This window comes from Tenrec ecaudatus, chromosome 13, assembly GCF_050624435.1.
Source record: "Tenrec ecaudatus isolate mTenEca1 chromosome 13, mTenEca1.hap1, whole genome shotgun sequence".
NCBI lineage: Eukaryota > Metazoa > Chordata > Mammalia > Afrosoricida > Tenrecidae > Tenrec > Tenrec ecaudatus.
In genome coordinates this window covers 77491192-77513319 of record NC_134542.1, presented here as the reverse complement: position 1 = coordinate 77513319, position 22128 = coordinate 77491192, and the positions used below count along the sequence as shown (strand labels likewise).

At 42.7% G+C, this 22128-nt stretch overlaps 1 protein-coding gene across 3 annotated transcripts in view; it reads left to right on the top strand.

Moving 5' to 3' along the window:
* SLC4A10 (solute carrier family 4 member 10) overlaps positions 1-20318 on the top strand; it is a 241254-nt gene extending 220936 nt beyond the window's left edge. For all 3 annotated transcript variants that reach the window (XM_075528845.1, XM_075528844.1, XM_075528846.1), the window contains 3 exons: positions 10145-10212; positions 13060-13176; positions 20252-20318. In XM_075528845.1, coding sequence (XP_075384960.1) covers positions 10145-10212; positions 13060-13176; positions 20252-20318 — 252 coding nt within the window. The remainder of the gene's footprint in view (positions 1-10144; positions 10213-13059; positions 13177-20251) is intronic.
* Positions 20319-22128: the final 1810 nt, after the last annotated feature.

Genomic DNA, 22128 nt, shown 5'->3' with positions numbered 1-22128 from the left:
GAGGAAGGCTTATGGACAACCTGTGAGATGGAGACAATTCAATGTTGCTCACTGAAAGCCAGGAGGACTTGAAGCACTTGCTAATGAGGATCCCTGATTGTAGCCTTCAGTGTGAAGTACAGCTCCATTTAAAGAAGGCCAAATCCCTCACAATTACACCAGTAGGTAAAATCGTGATAAACAGAGACAAGATCGAAATTGTTAAGGATTTCATCTTGATTGGATTCGCAATCAATATTCATGGAAGTAGCAGTCAAGAGACCAAAAATGATACATTGCCCTGGGGGAATTTCCTGCACCGATGTTGTAAAGCAAGGGTGCTACTTTGAGGGCTAAGGTGCTCCTAATTGAAGTCATGGTATTTTCCATGGTCTCCTCAGCATTCGAAAGTTGGACATAAAGGAAGACTGTAGACGAAGGACAATCAGTCTGCGAAGAGGCCCATATGGCTGTAGTGCTCCCGAGAGGCAAAGGATGGGGAGACTTCATCACACGTACTTCAGATATGTTGCCACGAGAGACCAGTCCCTGGAGAAGGACATCCTGCTTGTTAAATTGGTGGACCATTGAAAAAGAGGAAAGCTTTCCGCGAGATGGGTTGCTACAGTGTGTGCCTCGATGGCACAAGAACAGTTGTGAGGATCACAGTGCTTTGTTCAGTCGTACACAGGGTTCTGATGAGTCAGACCTGACTCTACGGCATCTAACAGCAAAGTATAGGAAGCCAGCAACTTGAAATGTAATTTTTGTGCTTTATTTTTGTCTTTATTCTAACTGTTGGAAAAAGCGAGTCACCCTCGTCATGTAAACATTGCTTCCACAAGGACTCTCGACCACGCTCATACTATGGAACAATCTTGCCCATAGAACTTTGTCAAATGAAAAACAATATGAGTGTAGTACAGATATATTGTAGCTCTTTCTCTGCTGTCATTCAGAGACAATTTCAGATTCTCCTTTTATTGCTCTATGAAATAGGGAAAAAACAAGTTTGTTTATTAAAAAATACAGGTCTCTTTGAATTTGTTTTTCCATTGCCCACTCACATACCTGTGTCTGGTGCTCGTCCATATATATGCCATGTATCTTCTTGGGAATTTATTGATCGCAGAGGGGCAGAGATCCTATGTAATGAGCTTCTTACCTTTGTGCATTGTGTGCCCATGCATACCCATGAATATCGTGTTTTACCCCAGCAATTAATTATTCTAACCATGAGGTGGAGGTTTTAGAACTAACTATTGTTAAATTTCCTAGCACTCGAGCTTTCTGAAAGGATACAAAATTAGTTTAAAGATTTATTGGCGGCACTTTTACAGCTACATCCTGCAAATCTGTGTAAGTGAAAAGGTGTGCGTGGATGGTTGGGGGGTTTCTTGTAATGAAGCAGACCCACTCACAGAGGCTGAACACCTCAAACATTGATAGAATGACATGCTCAATGGGATCTTTGGTATAGGACAGGGTTGACAAACTTTTGAGATGGGAGAGCCAACCTCGCTCTCCACAGCAATTTAAAAATCATTTGAGAGCCATACAGATATTCCTACAAACAAATGGAATCACCCTTATCTGAATAAAATTTTATAAACAAAACGATGATAGCTTTATTTTCATTTTCAATTTTTACTCCAGTCACGTGTACATACTGAAAGAGCCACCTATGACTCAAGAGCTGTCATTTGCCCCTCCTGATTTAGGGGGAGAGAGAGAGAAAGAGAGATGCAGGGAAGAAATACTTCCTCCTTAACATTAAAATACCTTCCTGACCAGTGCAAAGAAATCAAGTCCTCCCTCTGACAACTGAAGAGAGAGAAATAAGTTGTCAAATGCTGACTTTCTCTCTTGGAATCAGTATTAAAAGAGTTAGATTCGTATCGAGAGTAGGAGGGATGAAGAAAGATTAAGCTGAAACTTAAATTCCTGGTTGATTTTTCTCCTTGGTTTCCAGCTCTCAGGGTCCCATCTTCTTGAGACGTGTGGACTTCAGGGAAGGGAATGGATTCGTGTAGCATCTTAGAACAGCACCCAGTCAGCCTTGCAGCGCAGTGTGCACAAAGGTTGTAAACAGATACGTTCCCCGGGAATGGTGCATTTCTGGAATTGCTCAAATTAATTGAGTAACTTTGATCGTGATCTGGCAAGATGTTAAATAACAGGAATGTCTCAGCTCCCTGACACTTGAATTTAAACTCGGCTCACCGCTTGACCTTTTGATGATAGTTACAATCTTGCACCTTTATCCTCCAGGGTTTTCCTATCAGTAGCCCACTTTTGGTCTTATGGCATCGAGAAAACATTAGTTTGACCTTAAAATTCAATAATGCGCTAAGCAGAATAAATAGCTACACAGGCCAGTCCAAGGTCGCGGAGCTTCTGTTCCAAATTTTCATGTACTTCATGCATATGCATATGCATATGCTTCCGTTTTTAGGAAGAAAGGATTATAATCAGGGTAGAAATGAATACTGGAACCCTGGTATTTTGCACACTGCTCTGTGTAGAGAGAAGACTGGAGAATCCATTCTGGAGACCCAAATGTGCCCAGAGGAACAACGTGCTGGTTTCTGACTCCCCTTTTCTACGGGACGTCGTACACATGGAACAAAAGGGCTGCTCTTCCAACAGAAACCACCAGCAAAATATTTGCTTCTGCACAAGGGACAGTGTTAGAGAAATTCTGGAACTGCGACTCTGCGGGAGTGCCCATGATAGTGGCCCCTCTTGTTTTATGAAGGGTCCCCCAGCACATGCACGCTGTGAGAAGCGAAAGGAAGCAAGCGGGGCTTGTGATCGGTCTAAAGCATGATCGTGAGAAAGACCAAGAGAGCACCACATCAGTCTAAGAGGAAGTGCAAAGAAAAAATAGCAGTCTGTCTTGCTGTGAAGAAAGATCAGAAATGTTGGTGGAGTTAGAGAGCATGGCTTTATTATTTTACAAGCCAAGTGGCCTTGCAACTGACTCGTAGGGTGAGGCAAACAGATTCTCCTTCCTAAGCAGTCACTGTCAACCTGCGGTCCCGTGAGGTCTGTTGCATCAGCTACCGCCTAGCAGCTTCTTGGGAATGCAAATGCTCACGTCCCACCCTGAGCCAAATGAAGGGAAATCTGGTGATGGGTTTGGGCAGTTCACGAGTTTGACTCGGCTGCTAGGTGACGCTGATGCATGCTGACATTGAGAAAAGACCTTCCCTAAAGTCACAGAATCCCATCTGAATAGGCTACTCTTAGAATGTTAATATTTTATAATAATTTGGATAAGTCACTTGTAGACAATGAATCAAATATCCTGGAGAAAAACATGTTGCTTCTATCTAGTTACATGGATTTTTTTTTATGGTTTCCCCATTTTTTTTTCTTTTCAACGCTTATCGTTGAATAAGTAGTTTAATAATATATCAGCTCATCTATCTGTTGGAACTCATAAGAAACACAATATAGCATTTTAAGATTCTCAAATTACTTTTAACATTATACACATGGAGAGAGCCCTGTGGTTCAGTAGGTTATGGGTTGAGCCGCTAACTACAAGATCAGCAGTTTGAACTCCCTAGCCACTCCAGGAGGGCAAAGATGAAACCTCTGCTCTCACGAAGATTCCCATCCTTGGAAACCCAGAGAACAATTCTACTCTACCTTCTAGGATCCTATGAGTTGGAACCAATTCGATGGCTGTGGAACACACACACACACGTGCATGTCTGTGCGTGTTGGGCTACTAATCGCAAGGTCAGCAGTTCAAAACTACCACTACTCTGAGGTAGAAAAACGAGGCTGTCTACTCCCGTGAAGAACTGCAATTTCAGAAGCCCACAGGGGCAATTCTAGTCGTCCTATAGGGTCTCTATGAGTCTTAGCTGACTCAATATATATGTACATATGTATATATGTAAAGTACACACACACACATGTATGTAAAGGAATCTGTGTAATATAAATAGTTAGGTCAATGGTTCTCAACCTGTGGGTCGTGACCCCTTTGGGGATTGAACGACCCTTTCACAGAGATGGTCCGATTCATAACAGTAGCAAAGTTACAGTTATGAAGTAGCAACAAAAATAATTTTGTGGTTGGGGGGTCCCCACCACATGAGGAGCTTTATTGGGAAGCTTGAGAACCACTGGGTTAGGCGCTCCAATACTGTCTGAAAGGGTGGTAGTCCAAACACTCAGAAACCTCTCGGAAGAAAGGTCTGATCATTTTAACAAACTGATGCAACACTGGACACCGTCATTCTTTTATGCCAAGAAACTTGGAAGCTGGTCACCTGCTCAGCTAACTGGAAGAGATTCATATCTGTGCCTATTACCAAGAAAGGTAATCAAACAAAATATGGAAATTAATGAACAATATCATTGAAATCTCATGCAAGTTAAATTATACTGAAGAGAATTAACACAGACGGAGTGGTGCCTCAACCAGGAGCTGCTAGAAATTCAAGCTGGATTCAGAAGAGGAGGGACAACCGGCCTATCATTGCTGTTGTCAGATGACTCTGGGCTGAAATCAGAGGATACCCAGAAAGCCCTGTGTTACACTTGTCCATTAACTCAATTTCCCCCGATACATTCTGTGGGCTCCTTCTGGGAGAAGGGACCAAATCTTATTTAACTCTGGAATTCACCTCAGTGCCTGGGACCTTGTTAGTGCCCAATAAATATTGCTTGAAGAACGTGAACGATGTTCTGTAGGAATACATGGTGTTTGGAAACAAAACAGAAGCAGAGGCCACAGTCTTGCAAACCTAGCGAGCAGTGTTTCTCTGCACACATAGGCTTGTAATGGACTCAACGTCCCTGCGTGTGTGTGTCCACAAAACTATTTTGTTACTGCTCATGCAAGGGGAGAGTGAGATGCGTCTTGTCTTCTGTCGGCCTCATTTTTGTCTTCCAGAATATAAAAGGGTGGAACAGGGATTTTGAAGCCCTTCCATTTCTTTTTATTAATCATTTTATTGGGGACTTGTACAATTCTTATCACAATCCATATATACATACATTGTGTCAAGCACATTTGTACATTTGTTGCCATCATCATTCTCAAAATATTTGTTTTCTCCTTGAGCCTTTGATATCAGCTCCTCATTTTTCCCCTCCCTACCCGCTTCCCCCCTTGAACTCTTGATAATTTATAAATTATTATTATTTTGTCATATCTTACACTGTCCTACGTCTCCCTTCACCCACTTTTCTGCTGTCTATCCCCCAGGGAGGAAGTTATATATAGATCTTTGTAATCGGTTCCCCTTTTCCACGCCACCTTCCCTCCACCCTCCAGGTATCGTCACTCTCACCACTGGTCCTGAAGGGACCATCTGTCCTGGACTCCCTTTGTTTCCAGTTGCTATCTGTACCCATATACATCCTCTAGTTTAGCCAGATTTGTAAGGTAGAATAGGGATCATGGTAGGGGGGGAGGAAGCATTTAAGAATTAGAGGAAAGTTATATGTTTCATCGTTGCTACCCTGCAACCTGACTGGCTTGTCATCTACCCGTGACCCTTCAGTAAGGGAGTATCTAGTTGCCTACAGATGGGCTTTGGGTCTCCACTCTGCACTCACCTTCATTTACAATGATATGATTTTTGTTCTTTGATGCCTGATACCTGATCCTTTCGACACCTCGTGGTCACACAGGCTGGTGTACTTCTTCCATGTGGGCTTTGATACTTCTGAGCTAGATGGCCACTTGTTTACCTTCAAGCCTTTAAGACCCCAGACGCTATATCTGTTGATAGCCAGGCACCATCAGCTTTCTTCACCACATTTGCTTATGCACACATTTGTCTTAGAAGTGACTGTGTCGGGAAGGTGTGCATCATGGAATGCCAATTTAATAGAACAAAGCATTCTTGCATTGAGTAAGTACTTTAGGGGAGATCCAATGTCCATCTGCTGCCTTAATACTAAACCTATAAATTTATGCACGTGGATAAATTTCCCCACCATCCTATGTAAATATAATTACATATGTACATGCTGTATTTAGAACTCTATAAATACCTTTTGTCTCCTAGTTCTTTCCTCTGTTTCCTTTTACTTTCCTTTTGTCCCACTGTCATACTCCACCTTCATTTGGATTTCAGTAATTTCTCTCAGTTACATTGCCCTTGATCAATCTCCACCAGGAGGCCCTTCCATTTATTATGCTTCTTTCATTTCTTATGAATTCAGAAATCACTTTTCCTTCTGTAATACTTTAAGCAGTTTATAAACATTAAGTCTCTCTGTTGTCAATTTGTGCTTTGAGTTTGCAGGGGGGACTACTATTTAGATCTAGATTGGCCTGAAAAATGGACATAGTAACAGATGATGATTTTGCCCAGTCAAATAGAGCATTGTTTAAGTATCCTGGGATCTGAATTGTATTCTCTATGTTATCTCAGAATACAATTCTAACTGATATCATGTAATATGGAACATCTTATTCATCAAAACAGGCCACCCTTGGCCCCAATTTTTATTTTTCCACTTCTGCTCAGTGCCATCTGTGGGCTCCAGCCACGCCCCTCCTTGTTCATTGCCACACAACCACGTGTTGTGCATCCTTTCCACACTGTCCTAGATGCCTCCCTTTCTGCCACCAAACCAATCCATTCGGAAGAATTCTGAGGCCGCTTCCAGGCTCCTGAACGTTTCTCAGTGATCCTTGGCTGCTGAGCATGCGCTGTATCCCGTTCTCCTCACTGTGTCTCTGGTACCGATCAGATACCATGATCATACATATTTATTGAGTGAATTAATGGCCGACTCCCGCTCGTTCTCGGTCTGTCCATTGTAGCGTGATCACATGGTGCATGCGTTCAGTAAAAATATCCGTACTGGAAACATACCACCGCGACAGCAGTTGGGTTTGTTGTTGAAGTAGAATAGTTTTTCTAAGCCTCACGTTACCTGCCTTCAAGTTAACTGTCCTTCACTTATTTCGTATTGGGAGGGCAATGTTGTGACTACCTTAATTAAACCAGGCCACCGCAATCGCGGCACGGATGTTGTTGCTCTAGTCAAGTTGGCAAAGGCTCTCAGATGTTCTCGGTGGAGTATCAACAATCATCCCGATAACACATCCACCCTGCCATGGCCCAGCGCTAACCCAGTTCCTCGGGGACCTATGGGACCGAGTAGAGCTGCTCCTTAGGGTTTCAGAGACTGTGAATCTGGACTGAAGCAGCAGCTTGCTCTTTTTCCCTCAGAGAGGCTAGTGGGTTTGAACTATCAGCCTTGTAGTTTTCAGCCCAACCCTCAATCCACTACACCACCCTGGCTCCTTTCCCCAGTCTCTGCAACTCTGCACATTTTTTAATGGCCCCTTTGTAACTGAAAAGGTGAGCTGAACGCATTTTAAGGTGTTTCCGCTTTATAAAGCGGTGGCTGTGCGTTACGCTTTACTTCCTCAGACTTGCCTTGCTGTCGTTTGAGATAGACGAGGCCATGCTAGTCGTACCCACCAGCGCAGGGTTTGATGCTGCCCTGCCCAGAAAGGCTCACTCGGTGGGTGGGGTCCTCAGAGAGCTGCCTGGGTGCAGCAGGCCGTCTGTCCCCGAGCTCCGGGCCGGGGACCCACCCAGCTGCCTTCTGGCACTGAAGGCAGCGGCTGCTCTCTCAGCCGTCTTCAGATAAGCATGGCTTGGAAATGCTATCTTTAGAGGTGATGAGTTTTTGTTTGGATCGAATTATGACTAGTATAAAGCCCACACATGCTAACAAGCCACAGAGTGCAAAATAATTATTGAAAGCAATTTGAGAGAAAAGTGGAAAATCGTCTGAGGAAAAAACAAAGTTGTTCACAAAGCCTTAGTGTCTCTCTCTCTCTCTTTTTTTTGCTGGTAGATTGCCTCTTGAGCCTCAGTCTTCTTTGGTTTCATGTTTTATTCAACCTCTCTATCTGGCTTCTTGGCATTTTATTCTGAGTTGGCCAGAAAACACGATACCATTCAGTTGACAGCGAAGGGAAGAATGACGTTAAGCTTTATCTTGGTTTCACTTAAATCGTATTTGGGGACACAGAAACGTCTTCATTGAGTTACATTCGGGAACTTCTCCTACAGAAAGGTCCTTGGTCCACCTGAAAGGATATGTCTGCTCTGCCCATGGCTCCAGGCTATGCAGACGGTTTAGTGTGCTTTGTGATGCATCTGTACATGCTGACTGGCTCCTGCGAAAGGCGTGCCTTCTTCTAGGCTGAAGGTTAGCCTTGCTCGGTACTTAAAAGGTTACAGGTGGTCTCCACTCAGTGGCATACTGCCTGCTCATCTTGAGTCAGTTCTCATAGTAGTACGCAAAGAAGCTGTCGATCAAGTTCTTTCAACACAAGTATTACTTACAAAGGTAATAAAATACATCTGAAAATGCTTGTAACGACTTTCTCCTGAAGAACAGCAGAGCATGAAAAGAAAATTCATTCTGCTCATGTAAACAGTTAGCAGGTTCATGCCATTAGCACCATAGAACATAAATATAATGTAGGGTTTAAGGGGGGAAGCTTATAAGCAACGAAGTAGCTTGAACAGTCCTCTGGGCTCTCCAGTATTGCACAAAATAGACTGGGCATAGATGCTCGGCAAGTAGTATGGCCAAAACCCACACAGGGAGGGGCCTGCCGTGGGGAGTGGCGAGTTGATCACAAAATGCACCAGGAGCACCCCTGTGGTTTAACCAAGCCCCGTAGCTATATAAACACATAAAAATGCCCCATCTATATGCATATATGTTTATACCTACACAAACATGTGTGTGTGCACGCACATGGGGTGATCAGCAGTCTGAAACCACAAGAGAAAGACGAGGCATTCTACATCTGTACAGAGGGTCACTGATGAGTCTGAATGGGGTTAATGGCAGTGAGGTTCGTTTTGATACATATGCACACGCGCGCATGTGTGTGTTTGTGTGTTTCAGAGGGGCTAAAGATTAGTTTTTTCCTAGGAACAAGAAGTATGTCAATGGTTTTTCAAACCATGGCATGAGCAAATTCAGGGTCAAAGCCTGCACTCTTGCATACCAGAAATAATGACCTCAACCAAAGATCTTATCTCTTTGACAACCTGGGTTAAGCCAGCCGAGCTAACTCTTGGATAAACCACTGAAAGCCGGAAGGGGATGAGGCTACAAATCCGTTCCTAACGTCTTTGTTCACTTTACATTTAGGAAGGAGGTCATGCAGCGTTTCATCTCGATGTATTGTTAATTCCCAGCTTTGAAGTTGGAATTCTAATACTCTTACATGATCCTTAATCATTCTCTGAACATAAGCTGTTCTAACTGACCTACATGAAAATAAATTAATTCAATAGTTCTAATTACAGGTAACTAAAATTCTTTTTTGGTGCTCAAAACAAGTTAAACCAGAGCACGTGAGTATGATAGCTCTAAAATTATTTTTATTCCAAATGTATAGTTTAAAATTATTATGTATGGAAAGATGAATACCTGGATAATATCAGGAAGGATTATGGGAAGAAATCTGGGCCATGAAACCCAAGCGTAAGATGCGTCCAAGTTCAGTCAACTCTGCCATTTCCCACCCCATGTGTTTTGATCTTACGCCTATGAGTTCACTATTGCACAGTGGTAATCAAAATGTGGTCCGCAGACCAACAGAATCTGCATCACCTGGTAACTTGTTGGACATGAAAAATGTTTGTGTCTTACTTCAGACCTACTGAATGGGAAACTTCGGGGCGGGACTTAGCACCCTTTGGTTTTATCAAGCCCACAAGATGATTGGGAAGTCAATGAAAGTTTAAGAACTGCTGTTCTGAACACTTCCCTCGCCCTCTCTAAGTAGATAAAATGTACTTTCACTTTGTAACAATGACACTGAGTCCCTTCCTCGTGCTTTTGTCTTTATGAAACTTAGATGATTTTTTTAAACTCTGGAAATTAACCATGCTTTGCATTGAGTGACACGATGGAGATTGTTGTTAGCATTTAAATTACTTTGTGGTACAAGTCTCTCATTAATTACTTATGTTCCTGGTAGCTGATGATTTATTGAAAGGACCTGTGCTGGCATTAATAAATGCAAACAAAGTAGAAGGTTCTGAGGTTAATGAGATAATGAAACATGAATCTGTGTTTCCTCTTGAATGAAAAATGGGGACTCATCAGGCTAGTTGGACATACTTTATATGTGTCTTTCCAGGAAGAACAAAGTATGCTGGCAATGGAAGACGAGGGCACAGTGCAGCTCCCACTGGAAGGGCATTATAGGTGAGATAATCATTTCCAGGTACTCCACTCTGAGTAGTGGGATTTGTGGTGATGTAACCTATTTAGGAATTTGTTGTTGTGTGGATTCCTATCGTGATTTATTGACACTGTGATAGAGTAGAAAGCTCTAGGCTAGGAATTGGATTGCCCAAGGCTGGGGACTAAATTGGCCACTCTTTCTGTGTGAGATAAAGAGTGGCAGGGAGCTCTGGCCCACAGTGTTTTCTCCGCATGTCATAATGTGTTTGTAGGAAAGTAGCACCCCAGAAGACAAGGGTCAGATTCGCTTCTGGGATAAATCAGTTGAGCAACTGTAAATGTTTTAACTCTTGGGATATGCTCAAGAAAATACACGACTAGAGAAATAATGGAGAAAAATAGAGAAATACACAAATAGAGAAATAATGTTGCTCAAGTAAATAAAAAGTAGAGACATAATGCCTCAGTTGCAGAATTCAATCACAGCAATCGTTTTAGAACATCTTAATGCAACTCTCCAATATATGTGCGCCATCTTTGTGTGCAAAGACCACAGAAGAAAGCAAACTCCTGTAAGTTATAAGAGTAATAATAAGAATAAACTTTTCCAAGTATTTGATCCCAAATTACATCGCTTTTAGTTTAAGTTCCATATTTTTCTTGTCCAATTATGTTTTGTGCATCAGCTAGTACCCAATTTCATGGTCTCAAAGTGCGTAAGGAAATTTCAGGCGTGCCAATACAAGCGGAAGAGTTTTCTCTGAGTGGGGAATTTTTCAAAGTGTGAAAGATTCAAAATAGAAGAGGCTCTGACTCTAAAAGGGTAACCCTAAGATTTCTTGTTATTGTTACCATTGTCTACCTCTAAAAGATGAGCACTTAAAATTTTTTTCATAATATTTAAATTGAACAATTCGGTAGGTCGTTTAGTTGAAGCCAGCATTTTCCCAGCTGCGTTTTGTAGAAAATCTGTCTCATGTGGTACCAGTGAGATTCTCCAAAGGGCTTGTGGTTGCATACGTTGGGAAAGGTCCCATGCTGTATGCCATTTTGGAGATTCACAGTGCACATTGGCTTGTTAAGACTTCAAAATCTTACTGCATTGTAAAAAAATATAAATAAATGAATTTGCTTAGTTTAGCTTTTTCTAAACTCTTGCTCACAACAAGACTGTCATGAACATGATGAAAAACTTGTCTTCCCCATGGCACTCTGGGAAACGAATTGACTTCAGTTACTGGCAAATGATCTTTCTAGGCAGACCAGGAGCTGGAGGGATGGGTAGAAGTGAAGACCACACGTCCAGGCCAGGACTCTGCCCGAGGCTTTTCTTCTTAAAGGTTCATCTGTTGCTCTTTTGTGGACACTCGCCATTGAGGAAGATGTGATGTCAGCCTAGGACCTGGGTAGACCCTGATTCCTTTTCACAGCAGACTTTCTTCCCTCTGCTAAAAGAATGTTGTTATCTCATTCACTGTCACCGTCTCTGACTTAGGCTCTCACTTATTCTTGCTGCCATTTGGCTGTATTTCTAGCTCAGTGTTTTGTAGTCTTCTGAGTGTCATCTGTAATTGGTGCTTTTAAAAACAAAACAAAATATCCACCTGGTGTAATATGTCAGATAGACCCTGGTGTTGTGAGTCCCCCAGCCAGTTAGGAAAACTTCTGTCTGAAGTACAGCCTGTTTTCATTTATCCACCACTGTGTAGTGAGAGAGTGCTAAGTGCCAGGATCTGGTGTCTTCAAGCATCCCTGGCCTCGGGTTGTATTCTAATAGAATGGGGTGGGGAGGGAAAAACATTACACAGACAAACAAGCAAAATCTATGGTATGTCAGATGACAAAAGTGCAATAAAAGTGAAAGATAGGGGGAGGGAGTTACGAAAATGGATGAGTCCCAGGAGGGGCTGGAATTGCAATTTTCAATAGTCAGAGACCTCTGAGAGAAGGAGTCCGGTGTCCAGTGACGGCATCTAAGCAGAAGTACTCGAAGTGTCTGCCTCTCACAAGGATAAATGTTTTCTCTCACAGGTTAGGTTAGGGGGCTTGAAGTTTAATCACTTTTATATCTCAAAAGAGATTAAGTCAAGATACATCCCTATCCCATGGATTGTATTTTGCCTCATTAACATAACTCCCTCTAATTCTACTCATTAACATCATGGAAGTTAAGCTTTACAACCCACCGGATAATTAGTCTGGTCATAAAATAGAGGATAATCAAGTAATACTGCAAATCATGGCCTAGCCAAGGTGACACAGATTGGGGGCGGGGAGGGGGAGTGTTGACAAGAAGACACAATGAACATGACAGAAGGGAAGAGTTGCACCCTCACAGGAGGCAAGGCTTGGAAGGGACATTGTGGCAGAGAGTGCTGTGTTCTACCACAGCCTGGGGCCCCAGAGGAGTGAGCAACAGCAGCCATAGACAAGGCCAGAGGGCTGAGGTGGCACCAGAGGCTCCTGGGGCGTTGGAAGGATGCCAGCTATTATTCGGGATGCTGAGAGCCAGTGCAGGCTTCTGAGCCCAAGGTTGGTGTGATCTGATCTAGGTTTCAGAAGACAGCTCCTGTGAGTGTGGTAGAGGCAGGGGATGGAGCAGCCACCATGTAGAATTCACGTTTTAATATGGAGTGTGTGCTGGAAATTGTGGCCAAATCAATTTTTATATGCCTAGAATTTTTCCTTCAGATTTTTATTTTTTCATGAGATGTTTATACTTCAGAGAGCTATTTAATATTTATCGGGGGGGGGGTTGGTACAAACGACTGTAAAAACACTCAACACAGGTATATATTAGGCTTTCTATCACAGGGCAGGTGCTGTTAACTCACTGAATGTTATTTCATTTTTGGGTAAACTATCTAGAGAGGATCCATCTGTGATCAATATTTCTGATGAAATGTCAAAGACTGCTTTGTGGAGAAATCTTCTGATGACTGCTGATAACCCGAAAGATAAGGAGTCAAGCTTTCCTTCCAAAAGGTTTGAATTTTAAAATCCTGAGATTATATGCTAAGACCAATCACTTTTATGACATGCAGTCTTTAGCCCCAAAGAATAAGTACTGGTTTCCATCAAAGTATTTCAGAAATTTTTTTTAAGTGGGTAGAATAATATTTATCACAAATGTTTGAATGCTTTTTAATATCTCTCTTTCAAATTGAAAGTGAACTCCAAATTACTATGGCGGTGGAGGGGGGAAATGGTGCTATAAATGAGTCCCCAGTATATGATATTTTTGATATTCATTTTGGCCTCTACTCTTTTAAAATGAAATTTAATTGTTTAGCCCTCCTAGATGTCTGACCACATTTGCAACCATTTTTAAAAATCATATGACACAAGCTTGGACAGTTTTACATTCAATACCTTCCCAAACCAAGCTCACTGCCGTCAAATTCCAACTCATAGCAACCCTGTAGGACAGAGCAGAACTGTGACTGTGGGTTTCTGAGACTGTGGCTCTTTAGGAGATTAGAAAGCCTCTCTTTCTCCCTTGGAGCAGCTGGTGGTTTCAAACTATTGACCTTGTGGTTAGCAGCCAGGCACATAGAATCTTACTACTTTTCCTTTATGAGACTCTCCTAATCTATTCTATATTAAGGGGAGCAAGCGCTTTCAGAAGGAGATGCTGGACTTGAGGCTGAGAATCATTCATCTTCCTGGGCTTGTTCATGGTCAGCAGTCTAGGTTTCCTCAGGATCCGCTGGATCTGTTCCTTTGGAAAATTCCACCCATAGTTACACCAAAAAGTGTCCTAGGGGACATTCTCATTAGAAGGAGACAAAATAAAAGAGAGGTGAGGAACAGATTGGCACCCATTAATGCTAGGTCTGTCTAAGGACAATACTAAAAGCCTATATTACTGTAAGTTTATCTTCTACTTCACTCTTAAATATTTTTTAATTTACGTTTTATTATAAAACACTACAAGGGATCCTTTAATGACCTTCAGGTTCTCAAGTTTAACTCCCTGGAAAATCTGCCCTGATCCCTAACTCCAAAAGGTCCTGCCAGTTCTTATTTCTCTGTACACACACGTACACACAACTCTCAAAATTGCCAGTGAGAGCTTTACATGCATGTGGGGGACAAGTTTGTCTTCAAGGGTTCAGTCATCAGAGGGTTGCCATGATTTAAAAATAAGATCTTATCCTGTCCAATTTTCTTAGACACTGGTCTTGAGGAAAAAGGAATTCCTGTGTTATGCTAAAATTTCATTTTGTTAAGAAAGTGATTGAGGGATTTGGGACAGTGTTTATTATGAATATTTAGGGTTTTTTCTTTTCTTTTGATAGCCTTAAATTAACATTTTCTACTTGATTTTTATATCACATTTTTTTGTCATAAAGCTCCCCGTCCTAATCACTCTAGCAGCTGATTTCCCAAAGGTAAGACCTTCTCCCTCAAACCTCTTTGCTGATTACTTTCCCTTGTGTTAAATGGTGTCTTCTAAAAAACCTGGTCAGCCCATGTCCTCTGTGTGTCTGGGGAAGCAACAGGCCTGGAGAGTCCTGAATCACAGACTTAGCTCCACCTCACACTGAGGGTTCCGGTATTCTTCCTCAACTCAAGAAGAGAGTTGGTAACTCAAGTTAACCGTTATTTCCCCCTGCAAGACTGATATAAATGCACCATGCATAAATCAACAAGTCCCACAGAATGGTATTTAATAGTGGTACCAAATTTCTAGATTGGAAAAAGAAAATTCACTCCTTAAATGAAGCAACTGTGAAACTGGGAGCTTCCATTTATGCACCATCCTGCATTCATGCATCCAAATCTGCAAGCATTGTCTGACTTCATGGGAAATATTGGGAAATCTGTGTGGATATAGAAAGAGGCTGCATTAGACTTGGAGCATGTATTTTGTCACCCCAAAATAGCATGCTGTTACAGTGTCATCTCTACCCCAAATAGCATCAACAAGACAAACAGTGGATGTCCAGAGAGTCTGCATGTCAGAAGCTGGGGGTTAGCTCCTGTTCTCTCTCTGTCTCTGCTGTCTCTTTCTCAACACCTTCCAACACTTACTCTAAAAGAGACTCTATCGATTGTCTTGAAGTCTTGGCGGGCTGGTAGTGGTTAATGTTTGCTTTCTTTTAATGGGGTTTTAAAGTCTGCGGGTATTTCCTTGCGTGGCTCAAGCAGAAATGACACTGGATTCTAAAAGATGCTTGATCTCCTTTTCCCCAAAGACGCCCATGTCAGTCGGATAGACTGGAACTCACAATAACTCTGTGTTTTGCTGGAATTCTTAAAAGAAAAGCAGAGCACTGTTAAGAAGGAGGATTCCTCCAGTTCAATGAAATATGTGCTTGTGGACCCTTTCACATGAAAAAATATGGCTCTCTGATATTTGGAAATGTGACAACTGGTGTAAGACTGGAGTCAAAGGCTGGCTGTGTGGAATGTGGGTGGGTGAGTGGGGGAGGAATCTGAGACAGGGAGAATTGTAGGTTGCTCTTCTTCCTGTACTACATGAATTTGTAGTAGGGACGCTCTCTCTTGTTTTTCTTTGGATCAAGTAAAACTTTCCATGACATGATATTATAGGCCATCTCCAACCCAAGAAATATCCAAACTAACAACATCTGCTAGAGAGTCAATACTGACTCATGGTGGCCCTATAAGACAGGGTAGAAACTGCCTCTGGGTTTCTGAGACTGCAATTCTCTACAGAGGTAGACAGCCCCATCTTCCTGCTGCAGAACAGCAGGTGGTTTTGAACTGCCAGCCTTGTGATTAGCGGGGATTCCAAAGAAAACCTAAATAATGCCCTTCATCACACAAGCCTAGTTGTTTTTAAAAACATGTATCTGGATGAAAAATATGTTTCTAGTCTTCAGACAGTAGATTGATATTAGTGGACAGTTTGTAAGGTACTTTAATCAAGTCCGATTTCAAATAACTCATTGCCATCATAGCAACCCTGTAGGACAGGATAGACATGCCCCTGTGTGTTTCTGAGACTGTAGCTGTTTACAGGAGTAGACAGCCTCATCTACCTCCCAAGGAGGAGCTGGTGGTTTGGAACTGCTGACTTCTTGGATTGCAGTCCATTGTCGAACCATTATAACCATTCATTTCTTATGGTTAGAACATATGCTCCTACTGAGGGGAGGTCCAGAATATTCCCAGAGGAAATTTTTACCCAGCTTTCCTTACCTCACAATGTGATGAAAAAATAAAAGAAAAGAAAGCAACCACTTTGGTTTTCCATGTGAAAAATATCTCTAGGTCGTTAATTTCTCTAAACTGGCCATGGACAGTAAGAGGGCCCTTGGAATCCTGGCGCTCCCAGAGCTAGTGGCAGCAGTTCCCTTCTGTAACTGCTACTTCCGCTTGGTTTCTGTTCAAGGTAATAAAGTATGACATCAATAATGAATATCCGACTTTATGTGGGAGTATCTACTGGTCCAAAAGACCCAAAGCCCAAGTTAGCAGGGTCTGTGACTACTGAGACTGAATTTGACTTCCATGTAGCCTTTGATGCTCACCTTGTTGTTCGCCAACCTACTTCTCGTTGCTATAAGTCCGGTGTGCCTATCAGAGAAGGCTAGCTACCTCTTGCTTAGAGAGTTTGGAATGACAGTTGTATGTTCGCAGTTATTTCATTCATTTTTCTTTGTCATAAAAGACTTTGCCTAGTGTAACAACGAGGAGGCTCTATGAGCTAACTGCAAACTCGACCACATCTCTAGAATGTCTACTTTTGACCCTAGTTTACACAAGCGTAGCAAGTTATCTGTGACCAGCTTCTTTTGCAACTCACTGAGCAGATCTGTGGAACTGGGTCTCATTGGAAACATAGTGGGGCTAATGAGTTTATGTAAATGGGGAAGAGCAATTTGGAAAACTAGGGTAGGAATACTTGCAACCCTTGAAGATTGTAATCAATGTCACTGAGCTGTACATGGAGAAACCGTTAAATTGGTATATGTTATGCGGAGTGTGTTTGCAACACAAAGTCTACCTCGATACTTTAAGTTCGCAGAGGATAAAGATCATCACATAGCTAGAAGACAAACACACAGTGCATCGGAAGAGATGGGCAGCTGTTGCTGATTAGTTTTGTCTTGGTGGCAGAAGCTGAACTCTGAAGCTGTGTACCCCCCACCCCACCCCAAGCCCACCCCCTGGCCCCTATCTTAGATTCTTCTTTTCTCTGATGACCTGAATCTGAGACTTTTCATAACTTCTTGGTCAATATTGTTCATAGCAACTGTTTTGTTATGTAACCCCATCATAAATCCCTTAGCAATATGAAAAAGCCTGATTGCCTCTTGCTCTCTCATGACCGATTAACTTCGTTTTATATCTTTCCTGTTATCAGCACCATTAGGTTCCAAAGGGCAGGTTTTTAGGCAACGTTGGCATTATGCAAGAATGGGGAATGACCACATCAGATCATAAATGGAGAGTGACATTATTACTACATTATCATATAACTGCCAATGACATCATTGCATAATTACAGAACCACCGAGAGTCATGACCTGTCACATTGACATAGAACGATCACAACCAGCATTACTCTCACCTGGCACCTTGGTGTTCATTGCTGCCAGGCGCATGACAGCAATGGGCAAAATAATTGGATAGTAGATATTTTTACTATATTCATCATTGTGACAGTTTGGATAATGGGATAGTCAATAAATGAGAAGGTATATTTAAAATGTTAACTCCTTAAGGCCCGAAGCATTGTCCTATCCATTTTGTAGCCCTAGTTCTTAAAGGATGCCTGGTGCACAATAAATATGCAATCTTTTTATTATAGTGATACAAGATAGAAACACAATGAGGGCTTGTTGTCCCTCGGTATCCAGAAACATGAACGTAACAAGAAAGGGGATAGTAGCCATGGTAAGAAGCAATGAGTCAGTTTCATAGCAATTTTGAGCTTACTCTATAATTTCCATTTCATAGTTCTTTGAAGTCTAACCTGATACCAAATCCATTAGTTTAAAAGAAATATATAGACATTTACCCAGAGGTAGTTGCATAACCAATCAATATGACCAAAGCAGAACACAGAGAGGGGTGGTGGCAGGTGGGGGGGGGGGCTGTGTGCACATCTGCAGATGGAAGCAACATTCACCACTTGGTGACAAATAGTGCCATTGGGCAGTCATTAACTTACCCAAAGGTCATGCAGTACTTCCTAGTCTCCCAAGTATTGGCCACGTAGGAACCGTTCACATGTTGCCACAAGTTTGCCCCTGTCCCCACAAAGCCCTACAGATAGGGTGATAAAGGCCTTGATCTGTTCGGCATAGCGTTCAAAAGAGCCCATTGGAACAAGGAATGAGAACTGTGGAACTCCGGAATTCAAACTAGATACCACCCAATCCAAACCTAGTTTCACAGGTGAGGAAACCAAGGGCAGGGAGATGACGTCACAAATCCAGGACCTCTGGCTTACTCCCACTCCACTTCTGGGCCTTGGGCCGCTCTCCTCTCCTCCTGAGCGCAGAGGTCCTGTGGAGCCCCAAGCCACTCTCTTTCATTGGCTTTGTCGAGCGGACGGACAGCCAGGTGGGATCCAAAGCAAAGCTCGTTTGGAAAGCGGAGTCGCCGTCGCTTGTCACATGAATGGAACTTTCAGTAGAAGCAAACGAGTCGTGCAGAGAGAGGAGGTAAAAATACAGAGTTAAGGCTCTCAACACATCATGTGCGCACTGTCATCTCCTTGTGCTGAAGGAGAAAAGACAGGGAAGGGAAGTGGCTTTGCTCTGACCTGTAAGTGGTATGTGCTGAGCAGTGTGGCAGGCACCAACCCGAGTGCCGTAGACACTCACTCACACCAGCTCGCGGCGCTGGCAGCGTGCCTCCGATGGCAGAAGCTCCGGCACTTCTTACCTGATGGTGCCGGGTGGTGGTGACAACTGAGAAGGGCTGTTTCTAGCTTGCATTGGAGGAAAAACAATTTAAAAAGCACACTCTTTGGAATGTGTCTTACGTTACTGACCACCGAGGAACCAGCCGCACTGGGGGCCCATACAAAGAAAGGGTGTTTTGTTTTGTTTTTTAATTGTCACTGAATTCCTTGGAAAAGTTATAAAACTAAGGGGTCTGCTGCCATCCATTATTTCATAAATTTCCACGGGAGGCCAAAGTTAGCAGGAGAAATGTAGGGAGTTTGCCCAGCCCAGGCCCTCAAAGGTTGACTGCTGGTGCCCTTTCCTGCCATGTGCAGGGAGGTGCCCAAGGAGGCTGCCCAAAGTGGAGCGTGACCGGGCAGTGTGCTGGCCGCAGTGGGCAGTGGGCAGCCCTGCCCCTCGGGAAGCGGGCACTCCGTGCGAACTCCCAGCATGTGAATTTCCCATCAACACGGCCTCTGTGAGGATGGGGAGCGAGCCTGGGGAAGAATATGGAAGAGAATGACAGCTGTCCCCTGGGTGAATTTAACTGGGGAGGAGACCGAACGGAAGGCACTTTGGAAAGTTTCTTTGAGAAAGTCTGAAGAGAAACCTTGTTCTTCTGACACAGCGAGGGCTTGTCAGTGAGCAGCTAGCCCACGAGTCCAGACACAGGGGAGCACCTGCCCCTCCCCACTGCCTCTAGACCGGTGGCCTCCACGACCCAATCATTCACCAAAGCTGAGGGGCTGTGTGCCCCTGAAGGAGGAGCCACGTGCAGCAGAGCCCAGAAATGCCTACTGTGACGTCTTGTTTGTGCCATTGCCCACTGTCCGGGCTTCCTTAAGACAGGGCATGACCAGCCTTGTCAACCCTCATCAGGGGTTCATTTGCTTTCAACTAAGGTCCGTGGTGTGAATCTTGCATGCTCTGGGGACAACTTGAACAACGTCTCAGTCTTGTTTCTGTTTTGTTTGTTTTAATTTCCCCCCTCTCTGTACTTCTTGGTTTCTATCCCACCGAGTGCAGAGGATTTTAATTGTTGCTATTGATTCTGAGCTTCACAGCATGAGAGAGCAATGGCCAAGGGCTCTGGGGGTGGCTGGGGGCAGAAGGGGTGGGTGTCTGAGCAAGCCGATCTCACCGTTGCCAGGCAGGGTTACATTAACAAATGTCTCCTTTTTCCTCCGTAGCAATGAAAGCCGAAAAGAGAAGAAAGCTGACTCAGGGAAAGGTGTTGACAGGGAGACTTGTCTATGACTTGATCTTCAATTTATTTTTTAACATATACAAGAAGAGTGCCACAATTAATTATTAATAAAACTGCTTTGATCGTATATTGTAAATTCTGTCTCTCATCTCAAATCCACCTTCATACTGTAAGTAGTGCAATATTCGTTTCATTTTCTGTGTTTAAACTTCTGCGCAGTGAGTCACCCTTGTGAGCATATACAGTAGCCAATGGTGAGAACTTTCATGTTCCTTGCTCTCTGTTAGACATTTGCCAACACGCATTCTCCTCATCAGTTTCACGAGAACAATCGCTTTCTTAAAAAGACAGGTCATATTTCCCTAGTTTGTACGTTCAGACCTTAGTGACCTGAAGATGCCTGATGATTTCATTCCGAAGAATTTTGAAAGGTAGTCTTACTCGTTTGTAGTCTTTATAGCTTAGCATTAGTGACTTATTTCAAAAAACCCAAATCAAAACAGTTTGCTTGAAAGCTTTTTTAAAAGACTGTATTTATGCCTTCCCTTGATTTAATATGAAGCATTTAATACTTATGACTTTATATGTAAACTAAAACTTAATGTTAACTTAGCCATTTGGGAAAAAAAATATATATATATATGTAGACACATGCTCACCACTTCTTGGGAAGCATCACAGACAACAATGCAAAAAGTACCAAGTAGATTTGGGTAAGATTCAAGGTTGATTATGTGATCCAATACTAGGCTTGTATGAACTGCTTTAAGAAAACTTTGTCACCGTGTTGCGGGATTTTCAATACAAACCTTTGTCAGCAATTTGCTGTGACATTTATCTCCCATGGACAACAGATGTTTTCCAATAAATCTATTGTATATGTATCGGTGAACTCCCACATGGTGATCATTTACACGACACTCCACAGCCGTACAGGGACCCCACTGCGAATGATTATGCACTGCTTCATGCTATTCTGAGTCATGTTCTCACGTTAGACCGACAGGTCTCCAATTGTGGGGTGTGTGTGTGTGTGTGTGTGTGTGTGTGTGTGTGTCCTGCAAAGCTCTTTTCCACGTTTTAATTAAACGCATGTTGTGGAAAAATAATCCTATAAATGAAATTTTTCAGCCTCTGTTTGAGAAGGTTCTGTAACTTTTTCAGTTCATATGAAGTCATACATCTTCACTAGGCTTATACTGGGAAGGACAGTCAACACTTTTTGAGGACCCCTAAAAATGTGCCACTTCATTAAATTTTTTAGATGCATGTGGAGATAGCCAAGACTAAAGCTCATAGTGCTCTTGTTCCTAAGGACAGGCCGTGATCATCAACTTTTATAATACTTCGATGTCCAATTTTATAATACTTCAGGGCCAAGTGACCTTTCCAAACAATTAGTTGCTTACTTTGAGGGTGGCCTGCATGAAAAGTAGAGGGATTAAATCATCCTGGAATGAAAAAGGCGAAGGAGGAGAAAAAGTCTCCAATGACATTCAACACTTTGATACCCTCTGAAAAAAATCCTCCTCCCAATCTTTTCAGGAATCAGTTGTTTTTTTTTTAAAGGAACACGGGCCTAAAAAAATATGGGAACAGTTTGTGTCGATAAACTGTTTGTATTTATAAACACCAAGGTGAAATATAGAGACTTCCCATGCCAAATGATTTGCCTTTGTGTGTTTTAGAAACCAGATACGCTGTAAGCATTTTCATGGTTAGCTGATTCCGTTTGCAGAACATGTGGTCGGTCCCCAAGGCAGCCTCCAAGTGTTTTACTATACAAAAAACAGCTCTGTTAAAAAATGATCATGGTGAATGAAAAGCTCACTTGATCACCTATTTGAATATAAGCAATCA